The following is a 22,268-nucleotide window of genomic DNA, read 5'->3' on the forward strand; positions in this document are numbered from 1 at the left end:
GCCAAGACATTAGGCTTTCATACCTGTCAAGCTGCGCATTATTGTATAAAAGGTATGTGCGTGAGATGGTTAATCGGTGAATATTTTATCACATGAACACAATCATATATTTTATACTTAGCGTTTTACCTTTACACCTTTTAAATGATACGCGCTGTAAAACACATTGCATGATAGCCGAAGAACTTGTCGCCGCAAAATTTGTAAATTTAAATCAGAATATACATTGAGGACTGTTTTCAATCAAGTGTAATGTCAAATATACAGCGAGTTTTGATATTACTCTGTATTACAGATCTAGAGATTCACCCTAATTGCGGTCTGGGGATTTATGTTTTGCCGTGTCCTATCTTGGGTTTCACCAAAGTGGTGTACGTTTCAGATCTACATCACTTCGGGGTTTCCTCCCACTGTAAGATGCTGGAATACTGTCAAACGCGACGTCAAACTCACTCACTCACTCTGGGTTAGAATTGTTCTTCAGTAACCCATGCTTGTCGTAGGAGGCGACTTACGGGATCGGGTGGTCAGGCTCGCTGACTTGGTTGACACACGTCATCGTATCCCAACCGTTGCTTTTGATGTCTATCTCTAGATTGTCAGATCCCAATTGCGTAGACCGATGCTCATGATATTGATCACTGGATTGTCTGGTCCAGACTCAAATATTTACAGCCCGATGCCATATATCTCGAAGTATGCTGAGTGCGGCGTTAAATATCAACAAACAAACAAACAAACATAGAACCTTACTGTGTGTTAAGCTCGTGTCTGCCAGCATTTCAGCTGGTTCGGTTTTTGAATGACACTCCAAGTCGAGTTTCGGGACTGAAGCTATGTATATGAAGTGTACTATGCAATAAGAAAGAATGCAAAAATCCCCAATTAAATTCATTATACCTCACTTCGTGTTACTTTGAATCCCTACGATTTCACCTTAAACCTATTCCAGTGGCGATGTAACCCAATAGACAGGTACTTTGTACCACCTCAAAGCGCAATTATTTAGATATCGATTTTCAAACTTTTCGCAATAAATCGTTTTCATGCTCACACAAATACACACAAGTGAATTTGATACCTGTCAGCAGTCTTCCGTGAATTTGATTCTTAACAGCCTGATGAACTGCTTAGTAGCCTCTGCCTAATGGTTCACCAGAGACATCGGGCGCCCGGCGATCCAATTACTATCACATCTCGACTGGAATTCGGCATTCTAAATTGCATGACGCTAAAGCATTTAGCGTTTTAATCTGGTTAAAAATAAAGTTCAGAGCGTGTAAACATCACTTTTAACAAGTATCATAAACTTTTTATCGTTCAAAACAACGTACAAATGGATCTGACGGACCATGAATGCAATTTCTCAACATATTTGGATAACTGCAGAAGGTTTTTCTGAGAGGAGGATGAACCTATCGAATCATAAATCATTTCTAAATGGCGCCTGTTTCAGTAACAGGTATGTCTATGCACAATATAGACTACAAAGAATCTTTTACATGATATAATTTCTAATTTCTCTTTCTAGTCGGGTTCGGTAGGGTAGCCTAGTTGTTAAAGCGTTCGCTCGTCACGCCGAAGACCCGGGTTCGATTTCCTTCGATGTGTGAAGCCCATTTCTGGCATCCCTCGCCGTGATATTGCTGGAATACTTCACTCATTCACATAAAACTTCACTCACTCTTTCGAGTCGGTAGGACCAAGTTGGCACTGCCAGCTATTTACATGTAGCCCATATTGGATTTCGTTGTATGTACTAGTTCAGGGACATATTCTTGGTGATGGGAGGGAAATAATCTGCGACTTCTGGTATACGTTTGGCCTTGAGGTTTTGGGTTGGTTCATCTGGTTCAAACTTGATGATTTACTTACCTAGGATATTAAGACTTCAAGAGGTTTAAACTCAGCTATGTCGGGGAATTGATCGACAGTGTATATCACATCAGAAAGGTTGGTTGGTTGTTGTTTAACGCCGCACTCAGCAGTATTCCAGCAATATGGCGGCGGTCTGTAAATAATCGAATCTACGCCCATGCGCATAGATCTACGCAACTGGGATACGACGACATGTGATAACCAAGTCAGCGAGCCCGACCACCCGATCCCGTTAGTCACCTCTTCCGACGAGCATGGGTTACTGAAGACCAATTCTAACCCGGATCTTCACGGATTCATATTAGACAGGAAATACATTATATTGAATGATCGAAGATGATTCTATGATTTATATTGATTATTCAGGTACGATCGTTCTCTCAGTAAGCATCTTTTTATAGCAATTTAAGGGGTTTGTTTTCATTTGTCTTCCATGACTTTGGGTCTCTTTTCACGTGGCGTGTGATATTGTCAGACGTTTACGTTTACATTAGACTAAAATATTGGTTTACAATAATTGTTTTGTTTTGGTGAAACCTAACGCCAAATATACGTATGGCCTGACTTGGAATGTAAACATTCTTCATTCACAGGAAAGCTGTCACTATTTGTAACGCTGAACGCCTCATCAGTGCCAGCCGACGACGAAAAATGCACGCTGGAGACGTTGATGTCGACGTTGCGAGGGACGTACTTCAAGCTGATGCCGAAACACGTTCCTGACCCTGTATTCGTCTCGACTCACTACCTCTCGTCAGTCTTTCACGTGATTGTCGCGCGATCTCGCTGGGTTGATGATGGAATGTTGTTTCTAATGCGCATGCCCAACACGACAGTAATGGATTCATTCTGGGAGGAATATACATCCGGGTCTGTGTGTGAGACGATAAGTACGATTGTGTACTCGAAACCTGTGGTCGAAATCCTTGGTCCGCACATCCCGGAAGTAGTTTGTGTGATGAACCCTAGTGATTATTCCATGTTGAGGAACAGTTATCTCCCTTCACAAGGTATGTAGACATATTTGTATTAGAGAGTAAATCATGTTTTTTCACCTTGAGCCCACTCCGGAACTGCTTTCTAACCATTTAATTCATAAATTCTTCTGTTTATTGATTTGACTTCCTGGTATCATTGTTTTTTGTCAGAGCCGGGATATATAGAGAATCTCACCTAAGTGTCTTTTGATATCAAATATATCACCACGAGTTGATAAAGTTACAAATATCCGACTCTTGTCGAGGATATTTTTACTTTTATCAACGAGTGTTGATATATTTGATATCAGAAAACATGAGGGTGAGATTCTATTAATCATAAAAAATCACTCTCCATGAGTTTTCAATGAAAAATGTACATCTCTGAACACAGTTCTGCCATTATACTTGCAGTGCAGCGATGTCATAGCATTGTGACGTCATCAAGTTCATGACGTCATAGCATTGTCAGGGCAATGTACAGAGTCTACTGTCAAAGGAGATATCGTTTGATCTCATACAAGCGATATCTCTTGTGGAACACAGTTTTGGATGATGAATAGTCCTCAAAAACAGTAGGGGAACCTGAACTTTCAATTTGGATAGGAAGTATAGCGTTAACAAACTTTCCAAAGACAGACAGCTTATTTACGCACCATCATTTCTCGTTATTTAGTATTTGTTTCTAGCCGGGTTTATTTGTGTGTGTGGTTTTTTTTAAAATGAAAATCGTACACCAATCATCTTTCAAGAGCGATTACTGTACAAACAGCTATGGTCCTAAGGAAGTGCAAGTGGTGATGCACTCTCAAAACATTCATTATTATCATAGCAACATTGGTTGACTCCGATATATCTCCTAATGTTTTCAATTGTACATTAAAAATGAAGTTCCAATCTTTTTTTAAGGAGTATATTTCCTGTCACTCTTTCTTTTCACATGCTCTCCTCCTTATTTCCTCCCTGACAGTTGTAGGTGCTACATCCTAGCACATATGTTTATACTTTGCCCAAATAAGTGGACTTATTTTCATCGATCCACTATGTAAAGTTCACTATTTTCCTGTTTTGCCTAAGGGAATCTGTTCTTGCAGAGGCTGACATTTCTCTGGGTACAATGTGTAAAGCCCATTTCTGGTGTCCCCCCGCCGTGATATTGCAGGAATATTGCTAAAAGCGGCTCACCATACTTACTCACTCACTCTGGTTTGGGCATTTCGATTTCCTTTCAGGAAACAGTAATATCTCATTCAAGGCAGATCTCAGAGCTCGCTTTCGGTGCTCAAAGGTCTGAGGTCGTCCATTTGCAAGTCACGTCAGAATGACCTTGTAAACGCGAACCTTGCATGTTGCGAACTTTGACCGACTGGTGAAATATCAACCAATCAGAAAGCAGATTTCTCGAGCTTGACGACACCAGTTTCAAACTGTTGACATTTATTCTTGAGGCCAAAGACCTGTTTTTATGAGACTGTGGAAGGAGAAGGCGTTATTTTCAGTTCGACAGCTCAAATATTTCAGGACATCCAGCACGTTTAGTGAATAACTATATTTGGCCACATAAGCTTCTTTCGTCATATTTTGGCACAATTGGCATTTTTAAGAAGTCGCTCAAACAATACAATGCGGTCCCTTTAGCAAAAAAACAGTACTTACACAAACCTTTCTACATAAAGGCTCGAGGCAAGAAGGTAATCTATGATGACTTAATAGATTTATTAAACGGCAACGTATACGATGATATTGTTTTTGTCGTTGTCTGCGTTCTGAGAACCAAAGAAGTAGAAACTTGGCATTCTTGTCTTTTCTAAAAATGTCGTTTCTTAGTATTCATAGTATGTGTGTAGTTCGTAATTCCGTCCGACATGTGGTTTTGCCATGTACTGAATACTGATCTTACTTAACTTAATCTGTCCAGTTTAATTTTGAACTTTTGAACATGACTTTACTGAAGAAGTCGACATTTTGTGTGCCTGCTTCGTCAGTGATTTGCTTTCATCCTTGTGTTTTACTGTTCGTTTAATGGTTTGAACATGTGTACATTAATGCTCAAGGTTTTAATGTTTCTTCTAAAATGTCACAAGCTATACGAAAGGAATTCAAATGTATGTGAAATGCCTACATGTGGATAGGTTAATGACAGTCTGTTTTTTTATTTCAAAGTCTATATTACTTTGCACGAAAAAGTTGAAGCTTAAGATCATTAAAGTCCCCATAAGATTAAACCTCTTTGTTCTAAATACATTAAACGGAGTAAGTAAAAATATATTTATCTCAGATAGTCTATTAGTCTGTGTTTTGAAACTTGGAAAGAGATTAAATGTCTTTGCAACAATGTTATACCAACAATTTAACTACTTTGGGTCTGATTTTGCAAAAATTAAGCAACGGATTACTCATCGAAATGAGCTTCAACATGCCATAGGACATTCTTTATGTACATGTTTGTAGTTCAAGTTTCTCCTTGCACTGAAGCTCTTAAAGGGATGATAAGAATGTAACACAATATGCGTGAGCATCTGATGTTGCATTGGTTGGTACATCTGAATTTATATAGTATGTGCTGGAATTATCCTCGACTCAGCCCCAAATAAAATAAAATAATGTCCACGTAATGTGCAAGAGCAGAGTGAGTAAGTATGGTTTTACGTCACTTTTAGCAATATTCTAGCAATATGAAGGCGGGGGACACCAGAAATGTGCTTCACACATCGTACCCATGTAGGAAATCGAACCCGGGTCTTCGGCGAGGCGAGAGAACCACAAGCAGAGAAACAGGCGAGGAGGGTGGGGACATTTTTGTTTTAGTTTAAGGGCGAAAGGAAACATGAGTATGTTTATGTTCGATAGTGCGCATTCAAAATTACATCGTAAATTAGATTGTGTCAATCAGAGTGTCGCCTATATAAAAGATGAGTCTATGCGTACCTCTACAATACATACATCGTATCCAAAGTGCGTAGATCGATACTCATGCTGTTGATCACCGGATTGTCTGACCCAAATTCAATTATTTATAGATATAGCTGGAATACTGCCGCGTGCGTCGACAAACAACACACTCACAAGGGTAACCCTCATTTGCAGGACAATAAACCTAATGGGGGTCTACTGTTCAGTATTCAGACAATCGCAGGCTTTCATTACGAATGCGACCAACAAATCTCCATCTTTGTTTTACGGCCGTAGATTGAACAACTTACCGTTGTTCCCACGAGACGAGAGTTGGGACCACAACTTCCAGCTTATCAATGCTGTTAATTATGTCCTCAAGTAGTTTGGTACCATTCGACACAAAGTGCCATAGGTGCCAATTCTACCTTAATTATATACAACTACTGTGCATTATTGATAGAGCCCCAGGTAATATACCGCCACTGTTCCGGTCAGTATTGCGACGAGAAATGATTTGCTTAACCCGAATCTGAGATATTTGATCACTTTGGTCGTGCCCTCCGGCTAATTCCGTTGGACCTCGGGTTACAGCGGAATTCTAATATTACAGTGAGACTGTATGGCTTTACGCCGCAATATTCCATGAACAGCACACAGGGGGACATCAGAAATGTACTTCATGCATTGCACCCATGTGGGAAATCGAACCCGGGTCGTCAGTTTGACGAGCGAACGCCTTAACCTCTAGGCTAACATATCATTCTCTAAGATGAATTTGGGGCGGTGGGGTAGCCTAGTGGTTAAAGCGTTGGCTCGTCACGCCGAAGACCCGGGTTCGATTCCCCATATGGGCACAATGTGTTAAGCCCATTTCTGGTGTCCCCCGCCGTGATATTGCTGGAATATTGCTAAAAGCGGCGTAAAACTAAACTCAGTCAGTCTAAGATGAATTAGTTCAAATTTGAACCACGCTGTTCATCACAAACATTAGAACCAGTGAAGATCCGGGTTAGAATTGATCTTCAGTAAGCTATGCTTGTCGTAAGAGGCGACTAATGGGATCGGGTGGTCAGAGTCGCTGATTTGGTTAACACATGTCATCGTATCTCAACTGAGTAGATCGATGCTCACGCTGTTGATCACTGGATTGCCTGGTCAACACTCTATTAGTTACAGAACGCTGCCATATAGCTGTAATATTGCTGAGTGCGGCGTACAACTGAACTTACTCACTCACTCACAAACATTAGATTTCAAAATAACAAACCAAAATCGTTTGGTTAAGCAGACCGCCGCCGTATAGGTTGATAAGGTAAATAAAAGCATTAATGCTTTAAGCACGCATTTAATAGCTGCACTCACACATCATGTTGCCGTCCAGACAAATAAATATACACAAGCTAGTAGAACTAAAAGGTCTGATACAAAGCTGATCCAATCTATCGCCTGAACGATTACTATAAACCGATGGAGTACATACATGAGCAACTAATATACAACGCGTCGACCCTTCCATCTGGACCTCTTCAATAGATTTTCATATGTTGTCTCATCTCAACACATTTTGAATTTGAAGCCATGAAATCTTTCGCAACATCATCAAACCTCTCCTGACAATCTCATATTTTCTTGAACTGGTGTATAGTTACAAGCTCCAATTTGTGTTTGACCACCTACGGTAGTGAGTGTCTAATAATGGGATTAAGGAACCGGGGAAAACGGTCAGCTTCAATTTCCTGTAGACATGTTGCTGCTGGGAGGGGAGAAGGTCATGGAACTAACGGGAGGATCTCGGGGAGGGGACTGATTACTTCGACATGATTGGATTAGGAACCTGCTGATAGAAAACAGGGAGAGTTATTAGTAATTGTGATAAACACTATATCAAGGAGTATTTGAGAATGATAATATACTCGTATCACACGTTTTGTGGATATTTACATGGCTGTTTGGTATATGTGCATTGCAGCTCTTACTCCGTATGATTTCTTGTCCACTGCTCGAAAATATTACAACAATAACAATAACTACGACGACGATGATGATGATGGATGTGATAGTGGTGATGATGATAATGACGAGGGCGGTGGCTGGGGGGTAGTGGTTGTGGTAATGATGATGATAATAATGATCAGGATGGTGGCCATGATGATGATGATGAACAATATGACTTATGATGACCGAAGGGCAAATTACAGTTACTCACATCGGCATATCTGTGACTGTATCACATCGACTGTATCCTTGACTCCAAAGCATGGATGATACAAAGGAAGCTGAGATTAAATGACAGTAAGACCGAGGTTTTGCTGTGTGGATCACCCAGTAGCACTGCTAAGGTGGATGTGTCTTCGTTGGTAGTGGGTAATGAGAAAGTTCCTTTCAGTGATTCCGTGAAAGACCTTGGTGTTTTTCTAGACTCAAATTTATCCATGGAAACACACGTAAACTCTGTTTGTAAGTCATGCTATTTTCATCTCAGAAATATTGCTTCCATTCGTGATATTCTGACATTTGATGCAGCTCACCACCTAGTTCGTTCACTTGTTCTCTCACGTTTGGATTATTGCTGCAGTCTTCTTGTAAATATCCGCCAAGATCTATTGTCCAAGCTCCAGAGGATTCAGAACTCTGCGGCGCGATTGATTTGCCGAGTCAACAAGCGCAGTCACATTACACCATTGCTGATACGCTTACATTGGCTGCCCACGAAACAGAGAATAGAATATAAAATCCTCACTCTCGCTTTCAAGTGCCTCCATGACAAAGCTCCAATCTATCTGAAAGATCTCCTCAGTGAATATGTCCCACCACGGCTTTTAAGATCAAGTTCTAATTGTCAGTTGAATGTCCCCAAGGTCAGATTAAAGTCATATGGACATAGACAGTTCTCTTACACAGCTCCCCTTTTCTGGAACTCACTGCCTCTTCACATCCGACAAGCCGCGTCCGTGGAATCTTTCCAGTCCCAACTAAAAACTTTCCTTTTTAAACAAGCTTATGAACTTTAATCCTTTCTTCAGATCACTCTATCTTTTAGCGCCTAGAGAAATTGCCTTGCAGTTTGATTTGTGCGCTATACAAGAACACTTATTATTATTATTATTATTATCTTAACTGATATACGGTATCCCGTACACTCGGCGTATACGATCACGTCACTGTCCCCACTCCCTGATACCCATAAAGAGCGGCGCACCCTGTTACTGGCTATATGTCATTAGACATCCTTCGTCAAGCCTATGGATTGACATACACTGTTCGTCAAGCTGCACTCAGATCAGTGCTTTGACGCTCTGTAGGTCTACTGAGAAACCGAAAGCGTAACAAGATTAAAATCATGTCCCCAGCATCCCTGAACAGGTCAAGCAGTGCGTCTGTACTGGATTGGGTGGTCAGGCGCTTTGACTTGGCCGATCATCATGTCAAGATGGTGTGGACTGTTGTTTTCCTTACCTGGCCAGGCGAGGTTATGATGGAACGTGGTGTGGTAGCTGTACTGGGCACCATGTTCTGCTGCGTGACCCCTGATTATCTGGGACTTTGGACCCGTCCCGACCGAAAAGTCACGTTTCGTGTCTTCATAGGCAATATAACATGCTTCATTCAACCAGCAGTGAACAGGTACCTGGCAAATAACTGTAAACCTGTTGGCGCCTCATACGGCTTCTTGGTCTGGGTACTTCCCAGGGAACTGAGATAGATGGATGGATGGGTGGATGGATGGATGGACAGATAGACAGATAGATTTTAGCAATATTCCAGCAATATCACGGCAGGGGACACCAGCAAAGGACTTTACACATTGTACTCACGTGGGGAATCGAACCCGTGACTTAGGCGTGACGAGCGAATGCATCAACCACACCGCCCCAGATAGATAGGCAGGCAGGAAGACTTTAGTTAGGTGGGCAGGTTGGTTGGTAGTTAGTCAGGTAAATAGTTCCTACGTATATAGAAACCCATGATTAACCATGACAAAGTTTGTTTGAGGATTAAACAACGCTTCGAGTGAGCCCTCGTCCGTTCCCTTTAACCTTACCACCAACGTAACGCTATTACGTGTTACGTGACACAGACGTCGTTCTAATTGACTTAACGCTGAGATAAATTGACGTGAAGAGGCTCTTCTTTAAACGAGATTCTCTTAATACATTTAGCAACATCCGATATAGAACTGGCCGTCATAGCCATATACATATCACGTAAACAAGTTATTATCAGGAATCTAATTTGCTTGATCATATCCGAATAAAATTCGGATAATAAATTCCTCACGGATTTTGAGACATTTAAAAGTCACAGTCTGGGTGTTTCCAATTTCTGCTAAAGAGTTACAATATTTCAACGTCGCATCGGTCACAGTTCCGCCATATTTACCTTTGCAACGGGGGGCATCGTGTTCTAAATCCTAGCTTAAGCCACTATTAAAAGCTCATCTAGTACGTGAATCATTTCACAACTCTTAAAGGTTTGGGGTGAGTGGTTTTTTTAAAAATATATGTAAAGCGCCCAATTGCGTTGAACCATTTCGGTGTGGTAACTACAACCGATATAACCCTTTCCGTCCGTTAAAGCGTTTGTTCCTAACATGGGTACTTTGTGGGAAGCCCATTTCTGGTGTCCCCCTTCGTCACAGCTGTTGACAGTCGTAATAGGTGGCTAATTTGGGGAAGGTTCGATCGGAAATTTGTTCTTCCTGCAAGATTATCGGTTCCTTACTGTCAGCTGTCACGAACATGTGTTGATGCATCACTAACACCAGGTGTCGCGGACATGTGTTGATGCATCACTGGCACCAGGTATCGCAGACATGTGTTGATGCATCACTGGCACCAGGTGTCGCGGACATGTGTTGATGCATCACTAATACCAGGTGTCACGGGTATATATGGAGTGAGTGAGTGAGAATGGTTTTACGCCGCTTTTTGCAATATTCCAGCAATATTCCAGCAATATCACGGCGGGGGGACACCAGAAATGGGCTTCACACATTGTACCCGTGTGTGGAATCGAACCCGGGTCTTCGGCGTGCGAGCGAACACTTGGACAACTAGGCTACACCACCGCCCCGGAGTTACGCTAATATCGACAACTAGACTTTGACTGATTGCGACATTAAATGACACTCACCCATTTCCCTAAAATACCCTTGTCGTGACACTGTTGGACTATTGTTCAATATAGATATAGGCTGATATAACCAGACTTGACTTATTGCGACTTTCAACAAAATTCACTCACTCATTTCCCTAATACCCTCTGTCGTGATATTGTTGGACTATTGTTCAAAACGAATACTATTAGGTATATGCTTTTATGACCCATACGGGTGAGGAGATCCCGTGTAATATCTTTTCGATATTTGTACAATGTGCAATTTAGATCGACGTTGATGGGTCGATGGTATAATTATGCATTTTCATTGGATGCCGGAACTACTTTCACACCACTACGTTCATTCATAATATTCATCGATTCAACGATGAATTGAACGTGGAACAACAACAACAAAATACATACAAGATTTCGATGCTTATTTGATGCTTCATTTCATACTTCATTCATTGACAATATGGCGCCGTTTACTTAACAACAGGGGCGATGGGGTAGCCTAGTGATTAAAGCGTTCGCTCGTCACGCCGAAGATTCGGATTCGATTCCCACATGGGTACAATGTGTGGAACCCATTTGTGGTGTCCCCCGTCGTGATATTGTTGGAATATTGCTAAACTCACTCACTCGCTCACTTAACAACATGTTTTGTAATAAAAAATTGTCTAAAATTAATAAAATCGTATTTTGTAAACAAACATGGCTACCCAGTTAACTCCAATCACAGTCAATGATCTGGCCAAGATGGACGGAGTGGGTGAGTTTAGTTTTGCGCCGCACTCAGCAAAACAAGGTGGACGGAGACATTACAGGACGTGTAACGAGAATAATACAACCACTATATTCCTTTCACCTGTATGTGATAAACACTGGATACGGTGAAATGGAAGTCGCAAGGTATAGTCTTAAAGTGCTGCCGGAAACGATATCGAGCGAATCGACATCTCGCCACTTTCCTGAGACTGTTATAAATAACTTACTGCAAGATGTTTTTTTACCCCCATCCCCACCAAATCGAAACCAAAACTTTTGACAGGTTTGTTCCTGTTTTTGACCATGACATTGGAACCTTTTGGGCTGCGAACGAAACTGTTGTCGACTCGGACTCAGGTAGGTAGGTAGATAAGGTTTTAGGGCGACCTTGGGCCTTAAAAGGCCTATATGCGCCCAACACTTAACAATCTGTTATATTTTTGTTCAGTTAAATTACGTCGTACTTACCCGTTTTAACGAGGAAGTCTAAAACAGCTCTTTGTATGCAACCATACATTAAATTATCGCCAAGGTTTTGTTAAGCACAATTTCTTTAAGAGCCTTACGTGGATTCAGACTCAGACAAAATTTAGAGTTATCGTTCCTGACAAGGCCACAGACGCGAGCCAAATCTAGGTCACAGTCCGTTTCAGCAACATGTTGACAAACGTTCACAATTGTGTATCGTCTTCTTAAAAAAAGGGTCACCAACCTGCGTTTTATTGTTCCCATGCAGATTTTCACTGTTTTGTAACTTAACGTTAAAATAATATTGACAAGTTTTCGCTGTTTTGTATCCAACAACAGTCGCCAACCTTCTGACACGAGTAGGCTAGATCAACACATTTGCGATCTACCACTAAATATTGAATATGATTGTACTCGTTGAAAATAAACTTAAACTTTATAAGGGAATGTGTCTAATAAAATCGCCATCAAACGAATTTGGGAAACTGATGAATTGTGTTGTTTTTCATACCGTTTTCTAAAGTACTATATTGTGGTTCGAATGCGATTCCATGAGGCTTGGGCAGTTTGGTGTCATCCGCGCATTAATACAGATCAGCTGATTTAGTTGTAAACACTTACATAAGACGATCTCGGCTTTGAGTTAATAAATACTGGTTTCTCGGTTTAATTTCAGAATGGGTAATAGATATATATAACTAGACTTTGACCGATTGCGACTTTATACACCATTCACTCACTCATTCCAGCAATACCTTTGTTCTATTGTTCAAAGCGGCGTGAACCCTACTCGTTCACTCTTCTTCAAGAAGTCATGAAATAATTACCAGTCTTAGGGTTTTATTAAACATTAATCAGCCAGTACTGCTTTACTTCTTGCCGATGACGTGCTTAATCCTCTTATCTCACCAACACTGCAGCCAACGGCCACCCTCTGTATTTAATCCATATAGTTCATTTCCCTTTTTCTACCCATGATCAGCTGGGATACTTAGTTATACATCAACGATTAGAAATCACGTATGTCAGCATCGTGATCGATTTCCTCATTGATGATTGATGCTTAAAAGCCGTGAATCCTTTGTTCCCGGAAATCCAATTCGTTACAGGGAAGTCGTCATTTTCCTCTCGTTCCAATACGACAGGCTTAACAGTACAGGGTCTGTATCACTTGTAAGCTGCTGAATCCGTCATCACTCATCAGGGGCTTCTCACTTTGACTTCGATGCGGGAGAATACTTACCCGGACTGATCCACATAAGCTTATTCGGCAGCTGGTATTAACACTCTTTGATCCTAGTATAATAAAGTTACTTACCTACCTCAGGGATATTTGCAGGAGATTCTGAAAACGAATTTAGAAAGGATGTTAAGATGTTTGTTTTGTTTACTTGATATTGACACAGGTTAAGATGTACGTATTTACAAATTTTGTATTTTTTGTTTTCCTGTGTTCGTTCAAATATATGTTTCAAGTGGTGGTAGAACCACAGGTTTGAGAACAGTCTCTTTTGTCATGTATGTATGTATGTATGTATGTATGTATGTATGTATGTATGTATGTATGTATGTATGTATGTATGTATGTATGTATGTATGTATGTATGTATGTATGTATGTATGTATGTATGTATGTATGTATGTATGTATGTATGCATGCATGTATGTATGTATGTATGTATGCATGCATGCATGCATGCTTTCATGCATGCATGTATGTATGTATGTATGTATGTATGTATGTATGTATGTATGTATGTATGTATGTATGTATGTATGTATGTATGTATGTATGTATGTATGTATGTATGTATGTATGTGTATGTATGTATGTATGTATGTATGTATGTATGTATGTATGTATGTATGTGTGTATGTATGTATGTATGTATGTATGTATGTGTGTGTATGTATGTATGTATGTATGTATATGTATATGTATGTATGTATATATGTATGTATGTCTGTATGTGTGTGTGTCTGTGTGTGTGTCTGTCTGTGTCTGTCTGTGTCTGTGTATGTATGTATGTATGTATGTATGTATGTATGTATGTATGTATGTATGTATGTATGTATGTATGTATGTATGTATGTATGTATGTATGTATGTATGTATGTGTGTATGTAATTTAATGTAAATGCATCTTATTGTACTCTCCCTTGGAGGAAGAAAGCTCATATCATACTATAGGTATCAACTGTCAGTTTATATACGTATGAACTATTAGTATAGACTGTTTTTGTGTGTACTATGTACTATGATTATCCACCGTTGGTTTATATGCGTTTGTACAATTAGCATCGATTGTTAGTTTATTTTTGTGTATACAATATGAGTATCGATTGTGGATTAATATGAGTTTGTACGATTATTGTTCGTTTATGTATTGACCGACCACTGTCAGTTTCAGGAAAACATAACATTAACATTCACCATATGATATTATTACTTTACGCTGTAACCGTCAAGACACCAAGACACCATATATTTCACACCGGACTGTCTATTATTGAGTCACTTGTGAAGATCCAGGTTAGCAGTGGTCTTCAGTAACCCATGCTTGTCGTAAGAGGCGGCTAACGGGATCGGGTGGTCAGTCTCGCTGACCTGGTTGAGACATGTCATTGCCTCCCAGTTGTTTAGATCGATCTTCATGCTGTTGATCACTGGATTGTTTAGTCCAGACTCGATTATTTACAGACCGCCACCATATAGCTGGAATATTGCTAAGTGCGGCGTTAAACAAAACTCACTCACCCACTCAATCATTTTGAGTCACGAACTGGTGGTTGATGGTGGGACAACCACTGATGTTGTCGAGTACGACGTTGACAAAACAAGAGTGCTAATGGCCACCTGATTCTCATTTGTGTCAGTTCCGTAACTGCAAGAAACACGGATACGGGCGGACTTTTGTGGCTTTGCATTTCTATGACACTGAACAATATAGTTGTTCTGTTTTTTCTCTAAAGGTAGCATTACAACTGTAGAAAAATTGAATTTTGGCAAGATAAAATCGATGGCTTCAGGGGAGACCAACACGCAATCTACCATATCACGGGGGCTCACCATAACATATTGTATGTTAGGATGAGAGAGCCACAATAACTCGGTGCACCTAGTGGCAGCAAGAGTTGTATACTCCCCGGGGAATTGAGATTGATAATACGTTGTGCCGTTGAGATTGACATCCAATGATCGAGGGAAAGAATACCAGCGCCTTGAGCATGCACTAGTTGCGTGGATATGTGCGCTATATGATTAATCCTATAATAATATCATATCTTACCAGCAATAGAATTGAACTTGTGCTTCAACCCATGTCGCACATTGCATCATAGTATTTCTGTTTTGATATTTATGTCGAAATGGTGTTGTTGAAATATTAGCAATAAAATATTTATTATAATACTTTTTATTAAGCATGTAGAGATATAAGTGTTTTAATGTTAATGTTGAATCATATTGGAAAATATGATGTTGAACCGTTCATCATAAACTATTTATGATGAAATATTAAGGTATGTTAAAATATTAGCATTGTCCTAATAACGTGGAAATATTAATGTTGAACGTCTAATACTGGTGGTGTGTGGTCCTGTGCATAGAGCTCAGGTCGCAAATCAGTTGAAGTTAAGGACCGTTGGGCACGGAGAGATCTTGGATGGGTGACCGTGTTTGGCAGCTTGACTCCTGAGAGTTTGTAGGACTTCAGTCCTGCCCCACAACAAAGTTGTCATGCAGAGACATGACTGGAGATCCTGTCACACAGAGACATGACAGGAGATACTGTCACACAGAGACATGACTGGAGATTCAGTCATACAGAGACATGACTGGAGATCCTGTCAGACAGAAACATGACTGGAGATACTGTCATACAGAGACATGACTGGAGATACTGCCATACAGAGACATGACTGGAGATCCTGTCACACAGAGACATGACTAGAGATACTGTCACACAGAGACATGACTGGAGATACTGTCAGACAGAGACATGACTGGAGATACTGTCACACAGAGACATGACTGGAGATACTGTCACACAGAGACATGACTAGAGATCCAGTCACACAGAGACATGACTGGAGATACTGTCATACAGAGACATGACTGGAGATACTGTCACACAGAGACATGACTGGAGATCCTGTCACACAGAGACATGACTAGAGATACTGTCAGACAGAGACATGACTGGAGATCCTGTCACACAGAGACATGACTGGAGATACTGTCACACAGAGACATGACTAGAGATCCTGTCACACAGAGACATGACTGGAGATACTGTCATACAGAGACATGACTGGAGATACTGTCACACAGAGAAATGACTAGAGATCCTGTCACACAGAGACATGACTGGAGATACTGTCATACAGAGACATGACTGGAGATACTGTCACACAGAGACATGACTGGAGATCCTGTCAGACAGAGACATGACTAGAGATCCGGTCACATGGAGACATGACTAGAGATACTGTCAGACAGAGACATGACTGGAGATCCTGTCACACAGAGACATGACTGGAGATACTGTCATACAGAGACATGACTGGAGATACTGTCACACAGAGACATGACTGGAGATCCTGTCAGACAGAGACATGACTAGAGATCCGGTCACATGGAGACATGACTAGAGATACTGTCATACAGAGACATGACTAGAGATACTGTCATACAGAGACATGACTAGAGATACTGTCATACAGAGACATGACTAGAGATACTGTCACATTGAGACATGACTAGAGATACTGTCACACAGAGACATGACTGGAGATACTGTCATACAGAGACATGACTGGAGATGCTGTCAGACAGAGACATGACTGGAGATACTGTCATACAGAGACATGAGTAGAGATCCTGTCACATGGAGACATGACTGGAGATACTGTCATGCAGAGACATGACTAGAGATACTGTCATACAGAGACATGACTAGAGATACTGTCATACAGAGACATGACTAGAGATACTGTCACACAGAGACATGACTGGAGATACTGTCACACAGAGACATGACTGGAGATACTGTCATACAGAGACATGACTAGATATACTGTCACACAGAGACATGACTAAAGATACTGTCATACAGAGACATGACTGGAGATACTGTCATACAGAGACATGACTGGAGATACTGTCAGAGACATGACTAGAGATACTGTCATACAGACACATGACTAGAGATACTGTCATACAGAGACATGACTAGAGATCCTGTCATGCAGAGACATGACTGGAGATACTGTCATACAGAGACATGACTGGAGATACTGTCATACAGAGACATGACTGGAGATCCAGTCATACAGAGACATGACTGGAGATCCTGTCATGCAGAGACATGACTAGAGATCCTGTCATGCAGAGACATGACTAGAGATCCTGTCATGCAGAGACATGACTAGAGATACTGTCATACAGAGACATGACTGGAGATACTGTCATACAGAGACATGACTGGAGATACTGTCATACAGAGACGTGACTGGAGATACTGTCACACAGAGACATGACTGGAGATGCTGTCAGACAGAGACATGACTAGAGATCCAGTCACACAGAGACATGACTGGAGATACTGTCATACAGAGACATGACTGGAGATACTGTCACACAGAGACATGACTGGAGATCCTGTCACACAGAGACATGACTAGAGATACTGTCAGACAGAGACATGACTGGAGATCCTGTCACACAGAGACATGACTGGAGATACTGTCACACAGAGACATGACTAGAGATCCTGTCACACAGAGACATGACTGGAGATACTGTCATACAGAGACATGACTGGAGATACTGTCACACAGAGAAATGACTAGAGATCCTGTCACACAGAGACATGACTGGAGATACTGTCATACAGAGACATGACTGGAGATACTGTCACACAGAGACATGACTGGAGATCCTGTCAGACAGAGACATGACTAGAGATCCGGTCACATGGAGACATGACTAGAGATACTGTCAGACAGAGACATGACTGGAGATCCTGTCACACAGAGACATGACTGGAGATACTGTCATACAGAGACATGACTGGAGATACTGTCACACAGAGACATGACTGGAGATCCTGTCAGACAGAGACATGACTAGAGATCCGGTCACATGGAGACATGACTAGAGATACTGTCATACAGAGACATGACTAGAGATACTGTCATACAGAGACATGACTAGAGATACTGTCATACAGAGACATGACTAGAGATACTGTCACATTGAGACATGACTAGAGATACTGTCACACAGAGACATGACTGGAGATACTGTCATACAGAGACATGACTGGAGATGCTGTCAGACAGAGACATGACTGGAGATACTGTCATACAGAGACATGAGTAGAGATCCTGTCACATGGAGACATGACTGGAGATCCTGTCATGCAGAGACATGACTAGAGATACTGTCATACAGAGACATGACTAGAGATACTGTCATACAGAGACATGACTAGAGATACTGTCACACAGAGACATGACTGGAGATACTGTCACATACAGACATGACTGGAGATACTGTCATACAGAGACATGACTAATTATACTGTCACACAGAGACATGGAGATACTGTCACACACAGACATGACTGGAGACATCACACAGAGACATGACTGGAGATACTGTCAGAGACATGACTAGAGATACTGTCATACAGACACATGACTAGAGATACTGTCATACAGACACATGACTAGAGATCCTGTCATGCAGAGACATGACTGGAGATACTGTCATACAGAGACATGACTGGAGATACTGTCATACAGAGACATGACTGGAGATCCTGTCATACAGAGACATGACTGGAGATCCTGTCATGCAGAGACATGACTAGAGATCCTGTCATGCAGAGACATGACTAGAGATCCTGTCATGCAGAGACATGACTAGAGATACTGTCATACAGAGACATGACTGGAGATACTGTCATACAGAGACATGACTGGAGATCCAGTCATACAGAGACATGACTGGAGATCCTGTCATGCAGAGACATGACTAGAGATACTGTCACACAGAGACATGACTGGAGATACTGTCACACACAGACATGACTGGAGATACTGTCATACAGAGACATGACTGGAGATACTGTCACACAGAGACATGACTGGAGATACTGTCATACAGAGACATGACTGGAGATACTGTCATACAGAGACATGACTAGAGATACTGTCATACAGAGACATGACTAGAGATCCTGTCATGCAGAGACATGACTAGAGATCCTGTCATGCAGAGACATGACTAGAGATCCTGTCATGCAGAGACATGACTAGAGATACTGTCACACAGAGACATGACTGGAGATACTGTCATACAGAGACATGACTGGAGATCCTGTCATACAGAGACATGACTGGAGATACTGTCATACAGAGACATGACTGGAGATCCAGTCATACAGAGACATGACTGGAGATCCTGTCATGCAGAGACATGACTAGAGATACTGTCACACAGAGACATGACTGGAAAATGGGTACCCGGTGGGATAAGTCATGTGACTCTTAACCTTCCAGCGCCTCACAGGTAGCTTGGCTTATCCGGGGTAATGATAATCAGATTGTGCTGCGCATTGATTGCTAGCGCTATGAGTGAATGGTGTTCAGCGCATTATAAATGCACGTATTACAATTATCATTAATGCTGGAACATTTTGTAACAGACTTTTCGTGTTTCAGAAATGGGCGTGTGTGCCGGTGACTTCACTTCCGTCAACCAACACAGTGACATATGGATGGCGTACAACGTCCTCCTTACTGCTCTCCTGCCTTGCGCAGTAGCCCTTCTTTGCGGCAGCGCCATCTGTATTCGCGAGTTCCGGTTAGGAGGCGCTGTGGACAAAGCTTCACTTCGTGATGATCTACACTTTTCTAAAGCGTTGACGCTTGTTTCGTGGCTATCTTTTGGAACTCATCTTGCGTTCATTGTTATCAATATTTTATTTGCCAGAGGGACACACTTCTCCCCTACGACATTGCTAGGTATGACGTATCTTGTTCATATTAACCGATTGTCTCTGTATATCATCTGGTGCATGGTGGATGGGACGCCCTTCATTATCATCCGGAAAATTGGATGTAACATTCTGCGCGTGTGCACAACGGCAAATGGAGTATTCAAATCGGAGAGTAATACAAGCAGATCTTTTAATTCTCAAGCAGCAACACCAGTGTCGGTGTGACCAATCTTATCTCTAAACACCACCCGTCCCCTCTACTTCCCCCTGTCCCATCGAACCTCGGACTCCTCTCGCGCAAGAATAGACACATAAACAAAACACACACGCACACACGAACACACGCACCACACTCTTCCAAGTGATGTGATCTTGGCACTGGTGACGCAGTTCTCTAAGGCAACGCAACGTCGAGTTGCGTCCCTTTGACGAGCCAGAAACCTATGCCTGTTTGCTCAAATCACATATTCGCCCTGATTGTTCGACTCGGCCTGTCAGCACCAGACACGGGCTGTCACCAAAATGAAGTCCAAAACCTTCTGAACTTCTTTAACTACTGCCCCAAACTCCAAACCCCAAACCTTACCGCCTCGCATTCCCTCAGTCTTTCCGTACCATGAATATAAAACACATTTAATGAAGTCACACATTGTACTCTCAAACATACTGCATATTTACACACCTTGATATAACTGTGATCAACTGTCAAGTTGACGGGCCCAATGTTGCCTGTGGATCGTCAAACGCCATAGTCAATGACGTTACCGGTGTTAAAACTAATCACGATGAAGAAGCAGTGTTGTGAACGCTGATCGAAAGCTCTGTGATGTTTGATTCTTGCTCAACGCTCAGTCATTGTGGGGATTGTGACGCAGATTGTGTTTATTTTCAATGCCAGGGCTGGACGAGATTGTAAAGTAATCATGTAAAGTCCCTCAGAGTTAATTACAGCCCTCTGAGAACGTGCGGTTGTCGAGTTGATCGCATGGTTTCGTTAAGATAAGACAGACTACGTCTAATGAAATCAATGCTACAGACATATTACGATCGCATACATCTTTGCAACTTGTTTCAAAGCGAAGTTGCAAACAATACAAGTTCATGTGTTTTCTTCTTAATGTAATAAAATATAATTTTTTGTTATCCTGCAGAATATATTTCGCACCAACGTGTTACGAACCAGTCATTCGGATCCAGTCGACTTATTCCGTCGCCTACGCTATATCTTGAGCAGCAGTGGAATGCATGATTATATTTCACTGTAAACCACATACGGGGCCTGCTAATCCCCCTATACTTTCTTTCAAAAGACGTCCGGTTTTCAGAAAAGTATTTGACTTAAACGCATGTATTGATTATTTTACGAAAAATACATAGTACTTTGAGATCGAAAAACATTTCCGCGACTGTCGCATGAGCTCATTGTGTAAGATGGCAGACAGAACCATGAACGAGCGAAACCAGTAAAGTGTTCTTTCTCATCAATGCAGGGAGAGATTGTTACCTACGTACATGTTCATATGTAACCCTGATGATATTTCCTCTTCTAGCAGTTCCAATGAGTAAAGACCGCCTCCGTGGTGTAGTGGTTAGAGCGTCCGCCCAGAGAGCGGAAGTTCGTGGGTTCGGTCCCCGACCAAGTCATACCAAAAGACGTTAAAATATGGTACTTGTTGGTCCCTGCCTGATGCTCGGCATTAAGGGTACAACAAGGACTGGTCGGCTTGGAGTCAGTATAATGTGTCTGAGTGGGGTATTCATGCTTCACTGCGGCATGGTATCTCAGTGGGCTAGCACTATAAAACCAGCTTAAGTCTGGGCTAGTACAAGCAGCCGCACATACACATACACACCCATGCACGCCGTCATATGAGCGAAATATTCTCAAGTACGACGTAAAACCCAATTTCACCTCACCTCACCTCCAATGAGTAAAGCCAAGTGTCTGGTGGTGCTGAAATGAAATACATTCCTGAATTTGTCCGCCAGATGTGCTAAATAGTTTTTAGCTGTGGCGATACGACGGTTTGTAGAAGCAGTAAATCAGCGTGTCTGGGGATTCAGTACCAATTACCATCTCGTTGCCATGGATTCTGGTACAGCGTTTCTGACGCATGCACCTGCCAGTGTGCATTTAACCTCAACAGGTGCTTGCAGATAAATCACTGGAACC

General features: G+C 41.6%; 1 protein-coding gene across 1 annotated transcript in view; it reads left to right on the top strand.

Annotated features, from left to right (window-relative positions):
• The window catches only part of LOC124280736, a 61,512-nt gene extending 40,274 nt beyond the window's left edge, over positions 1–21,238 (top strand). Inside the window, exons 4-5 of the mRNA XM_046716722.1 lie at positions 2,472–2,888; positions 19,818–21,238. Coding sequence (XP_046572678.1) covers positions 2,472–2,888; positions 19,818–20,320 — 920 coding nt within the window. The 3' untranslated portion in view covers positions 20,321–21,238. The remainder of the gene's footprint in view (positions 1–2,471; positions 2,889–19,817) is intronic.
• The last annotated feature ends 1,030 nt before the right edge of the window (positions 21,239–22,268 follow it).

Source organism: Haliotis rubra, unplaced genomic scaffold (assembly GCF_003918875.1).
Source record: "Haliotis rubra isolate DU_JTF1 unplaced genomic scaffold, ASM391887v1 Scf272, whole genome shotgun sequence".
In the NCBI taxonomy this organism is placed as follows: Eukaryota; Metazoa; Mollusca; class Gastropoda; order Lepetellida; family Haliotidae; genus Haliotis; species Haliotis rubra.